This window comes from Dendropsophus ebraccatus, chromosome 3 (genome assembly GCF_027789765.1).
Source record: "Dendropsophus ebraccatus isolate aDenEbr1 chromosome 3, aDenEbr1.pat, whole genome shotgun sequence".
Classification (NCBI taxonomy): domain Eukaryota; kingdom Metazoa; phylum Chordata; class Amphibia; order Anura; family Hylidae; genus Dendropsophus; species Dendropsophus ebraccatus.
Window position 1 is genome coordinate 97,558,626 of NC_091456.1, and position 18,165 is coordinate 97,576,790.

Below are 18,165 nucleotides of genomic sequence, written 5' to 3' on the forward strand. Positions count from 1 at the left end.
TTATTAGTTCATGGGGGAACCTCTGGGGGCATTATTAGCTCATGGGGGGCACCTCTGGGGGCATTATTAGTTCATGGGGGGCCACCTCTGGGGGCATTTTTAGCTCATGGGGGCACGCCTGGGGGAATTATTAGTTCATGGGGGCACCTCTGGGGGCATTATTAGCTTATGGGGGCACCTCTGGGGGCATTATTAGTTCATGGGGGCACCTCTGGGGGCATTATTAGCTCATGGGGGCACGCCTGGGGGAATTATTAGTTCATGGGGGCACCTCTGGGGGGCATTATTAGCTCATGGGGGCACCTCTGGGGGCATTATTAGCTCATGGGGGCACCTCTGGGGGCATTATTAGCTCATGGGGGCACCTCTGGGGGCATTATTATTTCATGAGGGCACCTCTGTGGGCATTATTAGCTCATGGGGGCACCTCTGGGGGCATTAGTAGCTCATGGGGCACCTCTGGGGCATTATTAGTTCATGAGGGCACCTCTGGGGGCATTTTTAGTTCATGGGGGCACCTCTGGGGGCATTATTAGTTCATAAGGGAACCTCTGGGGGCATTATTACATTATTAGCTCATGGGGGCACCTCTTGGGGCATTATTAGTTCATGGGGGAACCTCTGGGGGCTTTATTAGTTCATGGGGGCACCTCTGGGGGCATTATTAGCTCATAAGGAAACCTATGGGGGCATTATTAGTTCATGGGGGAACCTCTGGGGGCATTATTAGCTCATGGGGGCACCTCTGGGGGCATTATTAGTTCATGGGGGCCACCTTTGGGGGCATTATTAGTTCATGGGGGCACCTCTGGGGGGCATTATTAGCTCATGGGGGAGCCTCTGGGGGCATTATTAGTTCATGGGGGCACCTCTGGGGGCATTATTAGTTCATGGGGGGCCACCTCTGGGGGCATTATTAGTTCATGGGGGGCCACCTCTGGGGGCATTATTAGTTCATGGGGGCACCTCTGGGGGCATTATTAGTTCATAGGGGCCACCTCTGGGGCATTATTAGTTCATGGGGGGAAATCTGGGGGCATTATTAGTTCATAGGGGGCCACCTCTGGGGGCATTGTTAGCTCATGGGGGCACGCCTGGGGGAATTATTAGTTCATGGGGGCACCTCTGGGGGCATTTTTAGCTTATGGGGGCACCTCTGGGGGCATTATTAGCTCATGGGGGCACCTCTGGGGGCATTATTAGTTCATGAGGGCACCTCTGTGGGCATTATTAGCTCATGGGGGCACCTCTGGGGGCATTTTTAGCTCATGGGGCACCTCTGGGGGCATTATTAGTTCATGAGGGCACCTCTGGGGGCATTATTAGCTCATGGGGGCACCTCTGGGGGCATTATTAGTTCATGAGGGCACCACTGTGGGCATTATTAGCTCATGGGGGCACCTCTGGGGGCATTATTAGCTCACGGGGCACCTCTGGGGGCATTATTAGTTCATGAGGGCACCTCTGGGGGCATTATTAGTTCATGGGGGCACCTCTGGGGGGCATTATTAGTTCATAAGGGAACCTCTGGGGGCATTATTACATTATTAGCTCATGGGGGAACCTCTGGGGGCATTATTAGTTCATGGGGGAACCTCTGGGGGCTTTATTAGTTCATGGGCGCACCTCTGGGGGCATTATTAGCTCATGGGGGAACCTCTGGGGGCATTTTTAGTTCATGGGGAACCTCTGGGGGCATTATTAGTTCATGGGGGCACCTCTGGGGGGCATTATTAGCTCATGAGGGAACCTCTGGGGGCATTATTAATTCATGGGGGCCACCTCTGGGGGCATTATTAGTTCATGGGGGCCACCTCTAGGGGCATTATTAGTTCATGGGGGCCACCTCTGTGGGCATTATTAGCTCATTGGGGCTACCTCTGGGGGCATTATTAGTTCATGGGGGAACCTCTGGGGGCATTATTAGTTCATGGGGGCACCTCTGGGGGCATTCTTAGTATATGGGGGCATCTCTGGGGGCATTATTAGCTCATGGGGGCACCTCTGGGGGCATTTTTAGTTCATGGGGCCACCTCTGGGGGCATTATTAGCTCATGGGGGCACCTCTGGGGGCATTATTAGCTCATGGGGGCACAGCAGGGTATCCTACATACAGGGGGCATCCCACATTCCTACTCGCTTTACTGCACATAACACCAAACAGCGCAGTTACTTTGGGAGCCTACAGGAGGGAGAAAGGATAGGAAGTTGCTAGAAATGTGCGGAGCCGAAATTGTTTGTCTCGCAGGTTCTGAAGAGATGAAACGTATCTGGAAGAAATCATCATGGAGGACTGGAAGGAGAGGAAAAGGGAAAGTGACGCCTCAGATCAAAGAAGACGTCACCTGTGAGTCACTGTATGACAGTTTTCTTATTTTGTAGAACATCATTTAGTAGGGGTGCCCCGGGCTAATTTTTTTTTTCCAAGGGGTGCCCCGAGGTGGAAAAGGTTGGGAAGCACTGCACTAATCTGTCCTGCTGTACCCGCTGGCACATGCTGTCATCTGATGGGGCCTCTTATCTAATCAGATGACAGAAGCAGCGCTCCCTCCTCCAGACATCTGCGTTGGCGGCCCAAGCTGTGTCCTATCGCCGTACCTTTATGGCGTTGAGCTTCAGCTTGTGCTGCAATCCACCTCTCCTCAGCGTTGAGGCCCCTCCCCCAGGTCAGGTGACATCACTGTACAGCCGGCAAGTAACATCAGAGTGTACAGCAATGTTGTGATCCGGTGGGGGGGAGCCTCAACCCTGCGGAAACCACTTACACCACTGAGGAGAGGAGAAGTGAACTGCAGGTGACTACTACATTATCTGTACTCAGAGATACCACTGTGTTATCTGTGCTGTTACATAGGACTGCAGGTGACATCTACTACATTATCTGTACTCAGAGATACCACTGTGTTATCTGTGGTGTTACACAGGACTGCAGGTGACTACTACATTATCTGTACTCAGAGGGATACCACTGTTTTATCTGTGGTGTTACATAGGACTGCAGGTGACATCAGGTGACTTATCCAGGTTGCAGAAGTTCAAACTTCATCGTGCCTGCTGACAGTTTATTATGGGAGCTGTAGTTTTGCAGCATGTGGCTCTTCAGGTTGCAGCACTACAACTCCCATAGTTTCCAACTGGCAGTTCATGATGAGAGTTGTAGTTTTTCAGCTGGAGAGTCAAAGATTGGAATACAATGATAAGACAATGACACAGTACAGTCCATTAATTATAGGGCAGTAGTGCAGTACATTAGGTGGAGGCAGAGGCAGTTCATTAGAACATGGTGGCACATTAGAGTAATTTGATATAACGTTAGATATGTTTTTGCCTGATCGGGTGAGATGGGGGGCCCCAAGCTAAAATTTTGCACCAGGGCCCATCAGCCTTTAGCTACGCCCCTGCACACATGTCACCGCACCTGGAAGAGGAAAAGATGCAGGACCTTACAGAAAGAAGATTGCGGGCAGAGGATCACATGACAGAACTGGTGATCTCCCGGAAGAGTGCACTAAGGACAAGTACTGTATATTGCACCCCCTGCCCCTAGGACAGCGTTCACAAACTGTGCACAAATCAGGTTGCAGGGGGGCATATCTGTATAGAAGTGAGGGGGGGACAGGGCTGTATGCTGCATTTTGTATAATTGTGTATGTAAGAACCAGGACCTATTGCAGGAATAGGCTAGGGCTACAGAAGCGTATCTATGTGATTATCTCTGTATACACTGCAGTTCCACCTCTGGCCACTAGGTGTGTTCTGTAAGGAAACAGGCAGAGCAGCTTGTAAACTAACAGCCAAAGCTGTATCACAGCAGGAGACTTGGATAGAGGAGAAACAATTACATGGAGAGGTTTGTCTAGGCTTTGGCAATACAGCAGGATGTTTTTTAAAGTATGTCATTAATCTTCAAAAACCTCTTAAACCACTTTCTATAGCCAGGTATGAGGAGGGAGCGCTTTCTCCACTGGGGTTTATGGGAATGTGAGATGAGGGGTGTTGTAGTCATTGTGGATGAGGATCCCATATTGAAGGAGCTGAAGCTGAGGCCAGCACTTCTGTGGGATTAGGGGAGAAGCCATGAGCATTGCTTACCATGACTAAGAGGAGTCATACTCTAGATGTAAAGTTTCATGAGTTGGGGAAAAAAGGGGTCTCCCGCTGAGGAAACATAATGGGGGTCTCTGCGACCATGACTATGCATTTATGGGGAGTTTTTCCATTAAGGTAGTAAGTGAGGGTCAGTATAGTAGGGGAAAATTGCCTGCAGGTAAAGGGTAAGCCAGGAAGAGGAGTGGAGTGGGGGGTTATTGTTATAAATAGCAGGTAGCCTGGTTGGAAACAGGAAATGTTTTCAGATCCCTCCCGTCCACCCTATTGTTTTGTGGTATGGTTTGTGCAATTGTCATTTTATTATTTAAAAGGTTGTCGATCCAGGGATTATTCTGATTGCTATTTTGGAGTCGGGAAGGAATTTTCTCCCTGTGATGGGGCAAATCGGCTTTGGCCTCCTGAAGGTTTTTTGCCTTCCTCTGGATCAACAGAGTAATGTTATACTGTAGGTTGGACTTTTTCAACCTTATTAACTATGCAAGTATTTAAGTGAGGTGGAAATCTCAGTCCTTTATCCATGGTTATGGAAGTCAGACCAGGGCAGGAACTGTTCTGCTTTGTGGTAGCACTGCTGTCAAGGGGGAGTTTGTAAGGCATAGGCTTTTGGGTTGTTTGGGAGTTTGCAGGTTCACCCCTTATAACCCTTTCAGGACAAGGCAACTTTTAGTTTTTGCATTTTTGTTTTTTCCTCCTTACCTTATTTGTAATGACACCCTACTTTTTACCAGTGTATTTACTCATTATTTTTTTTGATAGGATGTAGGAACAGCTGGAGGGCCACAGATTTCCCAAATGTGTTTTGGTATTCTTTTAGTTTGTTTAGAAAAAAAAAGAAAATTTAGATTACAATTGAAAATGCCCTTGAATAAAAAAAATAATAGATTTTTATTTTTGGCCATATGTGCCCAGCTTTAAATTATTTGTATGTACTTTATAATTATTTTAAATTATTTGTATGAAGTTTATAATTGTACTCTATGAAAATATGAAGTCCATTGCTATTACTGTTGTGGTATAGGGTGTTTTATGTGAATAACACAACTTAAAAATGGACAAAAACACTTTGTGATGCATAAAAAATATGATAGCTTAGTCTTTTAAATAAAAAAATATATACTGCAAAACCAAAAATAAATGTATTCCCTAGTCTTACCTTTTCAGGTTCTTCTGCATTTAGTGGTACAATACCATCATTAAAGACTTCCCACATTGTGACCCCAAAACTCCAGCAGTCAGACTCTAATGCCAAATTCCTCACATCAGTCACACATTCAGGAGCCAGCCATGGGATTCTCTCTAGCAGCACTGAAACAGAAATATGTTCAATTGATTCTTTATATCGATCTCCTCTAGATCTCCTTTTAGTCAAACATCTGTCCTGTGGTCTGTTTGGCAGATGATGCAGGTATTGTTTTAAAAAACAACTTTTAAACTTGGAACCCTGTGGTGAATTGGTGTGGCCTAGAGTACCCATGCCCTAGGATTGCGACGCCCTAGGATTGCGACACCCCAGGCTCCCTCCTCCCCACCCTCTTCATCACCTGAAAAGCCCCTAAAACTATTTCTCCTATTCATCACCTGTGTGAACATTGCACATGTGTTGGATTGTTAAGGTACCTGTGCAGTGTTCAGACAGGTAAAGAATAGGAAAAATCCTGCTCGGGGGCGTTCCTAAAGGTGACGAGGGTGTTTAGGAGGGACTGAGGGGCAGTGCAATCCTAGGGCATGGGTACTCTAGGCCACGCCAATTTGACACAGGGCTGCAAGTTTAAAAGTGTTTTCTAGGACAATTACTCCATCACCTGCCGAACGGATCCCAGGACAGATCTTGGATTAAAAGCAGATATCTGACGATATGAGTGGTTTGGGGGGGTCAGATTGTGGGTACAGAGTCACTTTAAAAATGCCTTCAGACACAGCTTTTTGTGGTGTTTTTTTCATGAGGTTGCTTTTTTTGGCATTTTTGTGTTTGTGTGTATAGCGTCCGGTGCAACTTTGGTGTTTTTCAAGTTGGTATCTGTGTTTGGGTCCAAATGCCAACCTGAATGCAATCTTGTCAGAAAGGAAAGGGTTAAGCAACCTCTGCAGAATCCAGACTCGAATCCAGCCGAGTTTTCTGTATGTCCTGTCACTGAGCCAGTCTAGTTTTTGGCCTACAGCAAAAGCTTTTGCCCCCCAAAATAGATATTTTTAACTTAGACTTTTTTGAGGATGTTTATGTCCCAAATTACATGTAATCAACAAGAATAACAGCCCCACAATTACCCAAATAGTATGGGACTCTTTTAAAGCTTTCCTGAGAGGTATCTTATTAAAAAAATGTGTACTTTTAGGAAGAAGTTACAGTAAATAAAGAGGAAGAATCTATGAAAGAAGAAGTGGCATAAGCTGAAGATATATACAGGTCCATCCCCCCCAAAAAAATAAATAAATAAATAAAATAAGACAAGATGAAAGCTGCCTAAGATACATTAGGATTACAATTACTCGAATCTGCACAACACAAACTATTCCTCAGGGGACAGAAGCAATTTACAGAAAGTGGTAAACCCAATAAATTATTATCTCAGGTTATAAAGGCCCAGGAGGAAAAAATCCTTAATGACAAGGAAGTTTGGCCTCGGGAGAGGAACCAGACAAGGCTGTCCCCTCTCCCCTCTCCTTTTTGCTCTCTATGGCGAACCTCTAGCTACTCTGATCAGATGCGATAACAGGATTGATGGTTTTGGCGGAATCCTGGGTGGTGTCTTCCCTATGTGACGGAATGGTTTGAGGATTTTGGAAGATTCTCAGGCCACCAGATAAGTTGGAGTAAATCAATAATATTAGATATTATGAAAGAACCAGAATATGGGGCCCAAAATTTGGGACTAAAAGTAAAAGTAAACTAAAAGCTTAGACAGCATTTGAGTATCTGGGGATTCAGGTCTCAAGAGACCCAAGTAATTTTCTTGAGATGAACTGGAAGCCCTATCTGAAAAAGCTTATTAGTGAAATTAATTTCTGGTTGAAGCTCCCATTGTCTATTGCAGATAGAATAGCCCTAATCAAAATGTTTGTTCAGCCTCAAATACTATATCTACCTCAGGCAGCACCGATTTGGATTCCAGAAAAATACTTTATAACCATGGGGAGACAGCTAAACAGATTGGTTTGGGGTGAGAAGAGGGCTAGGCTCAGATATAACGCAATGGCAGCATCTATGGATAAGGGTGGAATGTGTTTACCTAATTTTAATTATTCTTTTTTATCCTTTGAAAGTTCTACAGATCAGCACTAATAACGAGGAGCGGTTTGGTGCTTATACTCTTGGAAAACAGGAGTTGAAATTTTTGAATCTATGGGAATTTCTTGAATACTCCAGATGGAGGTTGGTATGCAGCCAGGAAAACCCCACTCTGGCTCTCCAGAGTAAAGTGCAGGAAAAGGTTAAAAAGAGTATTTAAAGGTTTATTCCCCCCAAAAGCTAAAATGTAAATGTATTTTTGAGCCGTCTCCCGTCTTTCTAGCTGCTTTCGTTCCATAGTTCCAAGTGCTCATCACTGCTCATCCCTGATGGGGGAGCGTGTTGTAAGGTGAGTTGTTTTTTTTTATCTGCTTTGCACGGGGGGGGGGGGGGGGGGTGTCATCTATAAGGGGGAATATACGGGGGGCGGCATCTCTAAAGGGGGAGCCATCTATAAAGAGGAATATACAGGGGGCATCTATAAGGGGGAATATACAGGGGGCATCTATAAATGGGAATATACAGGGGGGACATCTATAAGGGGGAATACACAGGGGGGGCTCTATAAGGGGGAATATACAGAGGGGCATCTATAAGGAGGAATAAACAGGGGGCGGCATATATAAGGGGGAATATACAGGGGCATCTATAGGGGGGAAGCCATCTATAAGGGGGAATATATGGGAGGGGGCATCTGTAAAGGGGGGCCATGTATAATGGAGAATATACAGGGGGCATCTATAAGGGGGAATATACAGGGGGCATCTATAAAGGGGAATGTACGGGGGGAATCTATAAAGGGGGAGCCATCTATAAGGGTAATAAATGGGGGGGCATCTATAAGGGGGAGCCATCTATAAGGTGAAATATTCAGGGGGGCATCTATAAAGGGGAATATATGGGGGGCATCTACATGGGGGAATATGCAGGGCATCTAGAAGGGGGAATGTACGGGGGACATCTATAAAGGGGGAGCCATCTATAAGGGGTAATATACAGATGGGCATCTAAAAGGGGGAGCCATCTATAAGGGGGAGTATACAGGGGGGATCTATAAGGGGGAATATGCAGTTGGTCATCTATAAGGGGGAATATGCAGGGGGCATCTATAAGGGGATAATACAGTGGGCACCTATAAGGGGGTCACATAGAGTCAGCTTACCCACTAAACGAGGGTGTAAAGGGGCCAATACAGATGAGCAGTTTGTAGAGAGATGAGGATGGTGCCAGAGTGAGGAGCCTAATATGTTTGACTGGCATATTCTGTGGATTTGTGGCTTGGAGAAGTTCTCATGATAACCCAGGGCAGATGGAAAAGAAAATGAAACGACTCTCATCAGAGAAGACATCCCCTGTGAGTCACTTGATATAACTGCACTTTAATGTATATGGAGTACAGAACCTGTGTACAGCTGGGTCTAGCTCTATATGATTGTATGAGGTGATAGTGATCTTTGTACAGTGGATCGTATTCAGTAGCATTAGTCACTATGTGGTGGTATTATTTGTTACCTGTAATCTGGTACTGTAAACAGGATTAGGTCAGCAATGTCGGTCTTGTACAGTACAGTAAAGAGACAATGCTCTGATAACTGCTGCTGTAGACAGATTTATTGCTGGACCTTCAGGGCTGATGATTGTGACCCACAGATTGTAGCCACCAGGAGGCTCTGCACACAGTGATTTATTGTCCACTCAGAAACTACAACTCCCAGCATACCCTGAGGGTAAAATGTAAAAATGTAAAAATGTAGGGTATTCTGAGAGTTTTAGTTTGACCGAAAATGGTATTCACATGAGATTTGTCTCAGATACAGAAGAATTCAGGAAAGTACCGGGTCAGCATGTTGTGTCTGACTGGTTCTATATTGGTGGGGCCCAAGGAACATTTCCTCTGGTGGGCCTTAGGTACCCCAGTCCAACACTGGTAGTGGCAGCAGAATTGAGTTGAGGCAGCGACATAGCAGAGTTGAGGCAGTGACTGCGGGGGGAGGCTGCGGGTGAGCACCGGGGGGGGGGCTGGGGCACAGTGTGGGGGGCCCAGGTGAGCTCAGGGGCAGGGGGGCACACAGGTGTCCTGGGGGAAGGCAGCCACTGATCAGCAGCAGCTGTCAGTGTCCTCCCTCACTTCAGTGGGCTGGGTTAGAAGCGATTACCCAGCCCATTGAAGAGACGGAGGACATGTGATCCTGACACAGAGGGTGGGGGCCAGGAGAAGGGAGTGGTGACTGGTTGGACTGAGATTTGATTATTCTATACGTTTGGTGGGGGTGAATGCACCTAGATAACAGCAAAACTGTGCAGAATCCATAATAAATTGATATTGGAAAGATGGAAAGCTATGGGTGGTCAACGTCTTAATGCAAAAATAATTTGGGGGGGGAATACCCCTTTTATTGAATTCCTCTCATTGGTTAGATTATCTTTAGTTGGTACACGCTATTAAAACCTCTGCAAACACAGGGCTCTTTCTAGTCACTAATATAGATTTATTAGAGTATAAATAATATAGGAAAAGGTAAACTGAGGAAAATCTATGAATTATTTGTGGGACAAAAGAGCACGCAAAATTCAATAACTAAAAGGGGGAAATGGGAAAAGGATATTGGCATTATCACAGATTTAGAATGGTATAATATATTAGGTAATATAGAGCATTCCTCTAATCATAAAAATCACCAGATCATCTAATTTAAAATTATTAATAGATTCCACTACCACCCAACCCTCCTTCACAGGATCGGCCTTAGATAAGATGACCACTGTAGTAAATGTGGGCTGGACGGCGCAGATTATTTACATATGCTTTGGGCCTGCCCTGTGATACAATCCTTTTGGAGGAAAGTGGTAGAAGTCATCACTGCTAGAACAGGGGTAGTGGTACCATACTCGGCCAGCTGTGCTATTTTGGAATGTTCTCTATTGATCCCCAAACACCTACACTGTATATTAACCCTTTAAAAACCGGACCAATTTCCATTTTTGCGTTTTCGCCTTTTCCTCCTTGTGCTTAGAAGGCCATAGCACTTGCATTTTTTTACCTAGAAACCCACATGAGCCCTTATTTTTTGGCCCACTAATTGTTCTTTGCAATGACAGGCTGAATTTGTGCATAAAGTACACTGCTAAACCAGAAAAAAAAAAAAATGTGGGGGGGGGGGTGCAATTTTGCACTTTGGAATTTTTGGCGCTTACGCCGCTTTACTGCGCGAGATCGGGAATTAAATAAATTAATAGTTTGGGCGCACGGCGATACAAAACATGTTTATTTATTTATTTTTATTTATTTATTTTTATTTATAAAATGGGAAGAGGGGGGTGATTCTAACTTTTATTAGAGGAGGGGATTATTTATTAATAAAACATTTTCCTCTTTTTAACACTGGGGGACTTCTAGTATGACTGCTCTGATCTCTCATTGAGATCTATGCAGTATAGTTATACTGCATAGATCACAGATATCATTGTTCTATTCTTTTGGCTGCTGCAGCTGAAAGCAATAGAGTGCCGAGATCAACGCCATTACGACACAGTGGTTGTTAAGGTTTCTGTTATTGGCACAGGTGCTTATTTTGAGAATGAGAAAGGATACATCGCCCCTGTCTATTGATGGATGGCCTAAAGAGGATGTACCACCAAGTAAGCTGAACCCACGAATCGAACGGTGCCGTCAAGCGGAAGCCAGTGCCGCGGTCCGAAAAACGGCCCGGTTCCCCTGCACGGCGCCGTTCTATGCACTGAAACCGGCCGGTCCTCAAGCACTGGAGGCCGGCCGGGCTGCCCCCAATGGGAGGGAATTCCCTCCCCTGTATGACGCGGCTCCATTCATTCTAACAGAGCCGCGTCATACAGGGGAGGGAATTCCCTTCCACTGGGGACGGGACGGCCTACCTCCAGTGCTTGAGCACCATCCTGTTCCGGTGCATAGAACGGTGCCGTGCACAGGAATCGTGCCGCGGTACGAAGAACGGACCGCGGCATCAGCTTCCCCGTGACGGTGCCGTTCGATCCGTGGGTTCAGCTTAAAGAGGATGTACCTGGTGGTACATCCTCTTTAAGCTGATAGATAGGATACAGATGTATGAGAGGGAATCCTTAATGGACCTAAAACAGGGCTGAAAACATTTTTAAAATAACTGGGGTTGCTGGGAAAGAATAAGCTAAAGCAAGTGTTTTTTTTTCTTTTTTTTTTCTTCTTTACTTCTTCTTGCTCTCACTCTTGGGGCTTGAGGGAGAGGGTTGTTGGGGGACAAGTGTAATAATATATAATTGGTTATCAGTTTTGTTTGCCGGTATCAATTTTGGTATTTTCTATTGTGGCTTAAATGAATTTTGAAAGTGATATGTGATTTTTAAATGATTGTTTATATAAATTTAAGAAAAATCAATAAAAAAAAGAAAGAAAAACAGCCCCATACTTAAATTTTACTTAACAATTACAGCTGTAATGTTAAACAGTAGGGAGGATAATTAAAAGTTAACAATGTTTTCTTCCTTATGTTCAAAAGGCCATATTGCTTGTGTTTTTTCACCCACAGACCCGAATGTGTTCTTATTTTATGCGAAACCTTTGCAATGACACACTTTGCTTTTCCATAAAATATGCTGCAAAACTTGTGGTGGGGTTTCTCATCTTTATGTCGTTCGCCTAATAAAATTGACATGGTATTTATGTTCCTTAAGTCAGTACGAGTACAACGATTTGCTCTATTGCCATCCTTATAACGCCTTAATTTTTGCTTTTATTTTACTGTGTGCAAACATAGCCTTAGGCTGTTCCCCACCTAAAAACAAATGCAAAGTGATAGAAACCATAGAGATGGAGACAATTAGACCATAAAGTTAGGTCTATGTATACATTGAACGTATACTTTACAAGGGTCTCTCTTTTCTTAATGTAGCACATCATTAGATTACAAATACAGCCATATGTAACGTACATTGACCTGTTTCGCTTAGCTGCTTCATAAAACAGCTTTTAGTAACAATGCCCACTTATTTATTTTCTTTTGCATATAAAGCTTGGCTTATGTCTAAGGTACAAGAATACATTATTTTAAGACAATGGGGGAGATTTATCAAAGGGTGTAAAATTTAGACTGGTGCAAACTGGCCACAGCAACCAATCACAGCTCCTCTTTCCTTTCACCAGAGCTGAAAGAGGAGCTGTGATTGGTTTCTGTGGCCAGTTTGCACCAGTCTAAATTTTACACCCTTTGATAAATCTCCCCCAATGACTTTAAAGAGAATACTTACTTCCTCTTTCCAAGATTTTGATGCTTACACCACGGTCACTGAGTTTTATAAATGGAGGAGTGTCCTTGTCCCCTTCTCGAACCAAAAGTATTTTCTTAGCTGATATGTTCCCATGAACTAACTGTTTATCCTCCTGCAATAGATAAAAATGGTGTGAAAAGTAAACAACCGTGCAATATAGAACAAAAAAAAAAAAAAGAATTTTCAAATTTTCTATAGAACAGCTGCCTCACATCTGAAAGGAAAGGAAAATTATTATTTATAATGAGCAAACATTAAGGCAGGGGCGTAGCTAGGACTCACGGGGCCCCATAGCAAAAAAAATTAAATGGCCCCCATCTCCTACGCACAACACAAAGCACTGCGTGTGTGTATATATATATATATACACATATATATATATATATATATATATATATTTATATATAATTTTTTTTTATCTGCTTTACTGCTGGTGCACTGATAACCCCTGACCTCTGCATGGAGCTCTGCACATTTTCCTTTCCTACTTGATTGCTTCTGATCTTTCCCCCAACTAACCTCAGATTGTATGCCCTTCTTCTTGAGTTTCGTTTCTTATCAAAAAACCTCTCATTAATAAATTCCCCTCATTAGGATGGGAATCCCTGCTTCTTTACAAGGTGTTCCCTGCAGCTGAGAGAAGCAGGAGCTGTTCGGCAAATTTAAACAGCCACCTGCTCCTGCTTCTCTCTGGGGAACACCTTGTAAAGAGCTATCATCTCCCACTGCTCCCCGCCACCAGTGACCTCTGCCCCTGCTGCGGCAATCCACCCTGCAGGCCCAGAGCACCTCCTGCACCCTTCTCCAGCCTGCTGGGGCCCATACTGTTGCGCCGGCGGCCTTGCTCACCAACTTTTCACCATTTTAATGAGCACCAGTCTTGCAGACATATTCTCAGAAACGGGGCCACATGCTCGGCTCCCGCTTCTGCCAGAGTGCGCGTCTGGCCTGACAGGAGAGCCGACGGCCTGGCTGGTTGCTAGGGGCATGCCAACGGCATCCCTAGCAGCCAACCTGGTTCCTGGGGGCGTGGTGGCACTATTCCTTTATTGTAGCCATGGCCGGGGTTTCCCCGCCCCTGGCCATAGGGTGTTTTACATTTAGTGATTGTGACTGGCACCTGACACTGCCAGGCAGCTGTCAGTATTGGGCTGGACCTGGAGCCTCAGCCCCAATCACACTTGGGGCTGGGACTCTAGGTTCCATAAGTGTCCTCCCTTTGCATGTGTTCCTTGCCTACGATAGTGCCTAGTTTACTAGTGTATCAGATACAATAATGCAGGTGTGATGAGTTGAATTAATCAGAACAAAACTAGAAAGGAGGCTCTACCAGTAAATCACAAATAGAGGGGGCCACTTAGTATCTAGAATTAACCATGAAATAACCAAAGAAAAAGAACTAGACACATAGTTAAGAGTCAAGGACGGACTCACCGGGCCAGGAGGAAGACGGGACAGGACGTATGATGCGTGGCTGCAGGGGGGTGTCGCGTCCTATGACCGGCAGCGCGCGCATCATAGACCTCTCTGTGCGCCTGTAACTTCCGGTACAGGAGCGCACGTTAGAGACGCTCCCTGCTGGAAGTCCCAGGGAGTTCTATGATGCGAGCTGCCCGGGGATAGAACGCGACAACCCCAGCAGCTGCGCATCATACGGGGGACAGACCAGGAGGACAGAGGATCGATGGGGAGTGTGGATTAGGTGAGTTTTTTTTCTTTCTATCTGCTTTGCTGGGGAGAGGGGGCCATCTATAAGAGAGGAGGGGAAGAGGGGGGCATCTATAAAGGAGGGGGGCCATCTATAAGGGGAGGAGAGGGGGCCATCTTTAAGCGGGGGGAGAAGAGGGGACCATCTTTAAGGGAGGGGGAGAAGAGGGGGCCATCTATAAGAGGGGGAAGAGGCGGCCATCTATAAGAGAGGGGGTGCGGGGGCCATCTATAAGGGGAGAGAAGAGGGGGCCATCTATAAGTAGGGGGGGGGAGAGGGAACCATCTATAAAGGGGGAGGGAAGAGGGGGCTATGTATAAAAGGGTGGAGAGGGGGCCATCTATAAAGGGGGGGAGAGAGGGGGCCATCTATAGGGAGGCATGTATAAGGGGAACAACACAGGGGGCCAGCTATAATGGGGACTACCCCGGGGGGGGGTAGATAATGGAGCATGCATAAAAGGGGGCATATACTAAAGTGGACTACACAGAGGGGCCATCTATACAGAGAGGAGAGCCATATACTATAGGGGATGCACAGAGGGTGTCATCTATTAGAGAGGGGGTGAGGGGGCCATCTATAAGGGGAGAGAAGAGGGGGCAATCTATAAGGGGGGAGAGGGGACCATCTATAAAGGGGGAGGGAAGAGGGGGCCATCTATAAAGGGGTGGAGAGGGGGCCATCTATAAAGGGGGGAGAGAGGGGGCCATCTATAAAAGGGGGAAGAGGGGGCCATCTATAAGGAGGAGAGGAGAAGGGGCCATCAATAAAGGGGGGAGAGAGGGGGCTATCTATGGAGAGAGAGGGGGCCATCTATAAGGGGAGGGGAGAGGGGGCCATCTATAGAAGGGCAACATAGGGGGAGAGAGGGCCTATAAGGGGACAACATAGGGGGAGAGGGGGTCTAGAAGGGGGGGGGGGACAACACGGAGGGGCATCTATAAGGGGGATAACATAAGAGGCCATCTATAGGGGGGCATGTATAAGGGGAAAAACACAGGGGGCCATCTATAATGGGGACTACCCCGGGGGGGGGGGGGTAGATAATAGGGCATGCATGGAAGGGGGCATATACTTTAGTGGACTACACAGAGGGGCCATCTATACAGAGAGGAGAGCCATATACTATAGGGGATGCACAGAGGGTGTCATCTACTATAGGGGGGCTACACAGAGGGGAGGCTCTCAGGTAGATGCACATGGAGCCATCTATATGGAAGGCTAAACAAGTGGCCACCTACAAAGTGTCTACATAGAGGGGGGGCCATATACTATAGGGGAAACACAGATGGGGACCATTTATAAGGAGGCTACATAGAGGGGGGCATATACTATAAGGGGGTCACATAGAGTCAGCCTACCCACTAAATGAGGGTGTAAAGGGGCCAATACAGATAGGCAGTTTGTAGAGCGATGAGGATGGTGCAAGAGTGTGAAGCCTAATATGTTTGTCTGGCAGATTCTGTGGATTAATGGCTCTGAGAAGTTATAATGTCCCAGGGCAGATGGAGAAGAAAATGAAAAGGGAAGAACTCTGATCCGAGAAGACGTCCCCTGTGAGTCACCTGATGTAACAGCACTGTAATGTATATGGTGTACAGAACCTGTGTGGAGCTGGGTCTACCTCTATATAACTGTATGAGGTGATATAGGTCTTTTTAAAGTGGATTTTATTCAGTAGCAGTGGCGACATTAGTCAGCATGTGGTGGTATTAGTCAGTATGTGGTGGTATTAGTTAGCTTGAGGTGGTATTAGTCAGTATGCAGTGGTATTAATCAGTATGCAGTGGTATTAGTCAGTATGCGGTGGTATTAGTCAGAATACGGTGGTATTAACCTCTTAAGGACGCATGACGTACCAGTACGTCATGCGCCCGTAAGAGGTGTTCAGAGCGGGGCCGCCGCGGTCCCGGGTGCCGCTTGTAGCCCGGGACCGCGGGTATTATCGGGCACGGTCCGATCGCCGTGCCCGCTAATACAGTAATCAGATGCAGCTGTCAAACATGACAGCTGCATCAGATTACCGGATGCAGCACTTCCCTGGTGTCCAGTGGGGGAGACGTTGTCCCGGAGGAGCAATCTCCGTTACTGCTGCCGGACGGGGACCGCTCCAAGATGGCGCTCTCCCCGGCTCGGCACTCGTTTGTTTTCAGCTGCAGCAGGAAAAAGCAAACGAGTGCGCGATCTCATTGATCTTAGCTGTATAACTATACAGCAAAGATTTCAATGAGAGATCAAAGTGTATATACTAGAAGTCCCCCAGGGGGGCTTCTAGTATATGTGTAAAAAAAAAAAAAAAGTATTATTAGTAAAAAGCCCCTTCCCCTAATAAAAATTTGAATCACCCCTCTTTTCCCAGGTTTTAAATAAAAGTAAATAAATAAATAAACATGTTTGCCATCGCCGCATGCGTAATCGCCGGAACTATTAATCACATTACTGATCTCGCACGGTAAACGGCGTCAGCGCAAAAAAATCCCAAAGTGCAAAATTGTGCATTTTGGTCGCATCAAATCCAGAAAAAATGTAATAAAAAGCGATCAAAAAGTCGTTTATGCGCAGTCAAGGTACCGATAGAAAGTGAACATCATGGCGCAAAAAATGACACCTCACACAGCCCCGTAGACCCCCCATAGAAAAGTTATACATGTTATATATCGTTTTAATCGTAAAGACTTAAAGAACATGCATAACAAGTCAGTTTTACCCCAGGGCGAATGGCGTAAAAACACATTCCCCCCAAATAAAAGAAATGCATTTTTTTTTCTTTTCAATTTCACCACACTTTGAATTTTTTCTGGTTTCGCAGTGTCCTTTATGCAAAAATTCAGCCTGTCATTGCAAATTATAATTAGTGACGCAAAAAATAAGGGCTCATGTGGGTTTCTAGTTGGAAAAATGCAAGTGCTATGGCCTTTTAAACACAAGGAGGAAAAAACGAAAACGCAAAAAACGAAAATTGGCCCCGCCCTTAAAGGGTTAATCAGTATGTGGTGGTATTAGTAAGTTTGGGGTGGTATTAGTCAGTATGCGGTTGTATTAGTCGGCATGCGGTGATATTAGTCAGTATGTGGAGGTATTAGTTAGAATGTGGTGGTATTAGTCAGAATGTGGTGGTATTAGTCAGAATGTGGTGGTATTAGTCAGTATGCGGTGGTATTAGTCAGAATACGGTGGTATTAGTCAGTATGCAATGGTACTAGTCAGTTTGGGGTGGTATTAGTCAGTATGCGGTGACATTAGTAGGTATGTGGTGACATCTGTTAGTATGTGGTGATATTTGTCAGTATGTGGTGACATTTGTCAGTATGCGGTGGTATTAGTCAGTATGTCGTTGTATTAGTCAGTATGCAGTGGTATTAGTTAGTATTTGGTGGTATTAGTCAGTATATGGTGGTGGTGTTAAACTCAGCACAGTGACCGGGGCCGGAAGCAGTCTGTCTCTGTACAATGTTTAGTGGTGACAACCTGTAACTGCAGCACCGTGACACAGTACAGAGACAGAAGCTTCTGACCCCATTTACTGTGTTTTTATCTGTAATTCCAGTCATGGCCATGATGATACAACATGTAGCCATGCTGCACTCACAACATCGTATCTTAATTTTTCACCGCGCAGCGAGTGGACCTGTGTGCTCTGAAATGCCAGGGCTGATTTTCAGTCCCAGTCCGGCCCTGGTTAGAGTGCACTCCGCAAAGATTATGTATCAAATTTTTATTGAGAATTACATAGAAACCCCATAAGACATGATTAAAAACATCTAAAAGTTCCAATCAGGAAGTGAGTTGAATTAATAGTAACTTTACCATTCTTACTTTTGTTATATTTTGATATTTACAGAAA

At 45.6% G+C, this 18,165-nt stretch overlaps 1 protein-coding gene across 2 annotated transcripts in view; it reads right to left on the bottom strand.

The window, feature by feature from the left end:
• Positions 1-18,165, bottom strand: part of JAK3 (Janus kinase 3) — a 148,483-nt gene that overhangs the window by 53,064 nt on the left and 77,254 nt on the right. For both annotated transcript variants that reach the window (XM_069962299.1, XM_069962300.1), the window contains 2 exons: positions 12,593-12,725; positions 5,264-5,415 (listed from right to left, as the gene is read on the bottom strand). In XM_069962299.1, the coding sequence (XP_069818400.1) occupies positions 5,264-5,415; positions 12,593-12,725 (285 nt within the window). The remainder of the gene's footprint in view (positions 1-5,263; positions 5,416-12,592; positions 12,726-18,165) is intronic.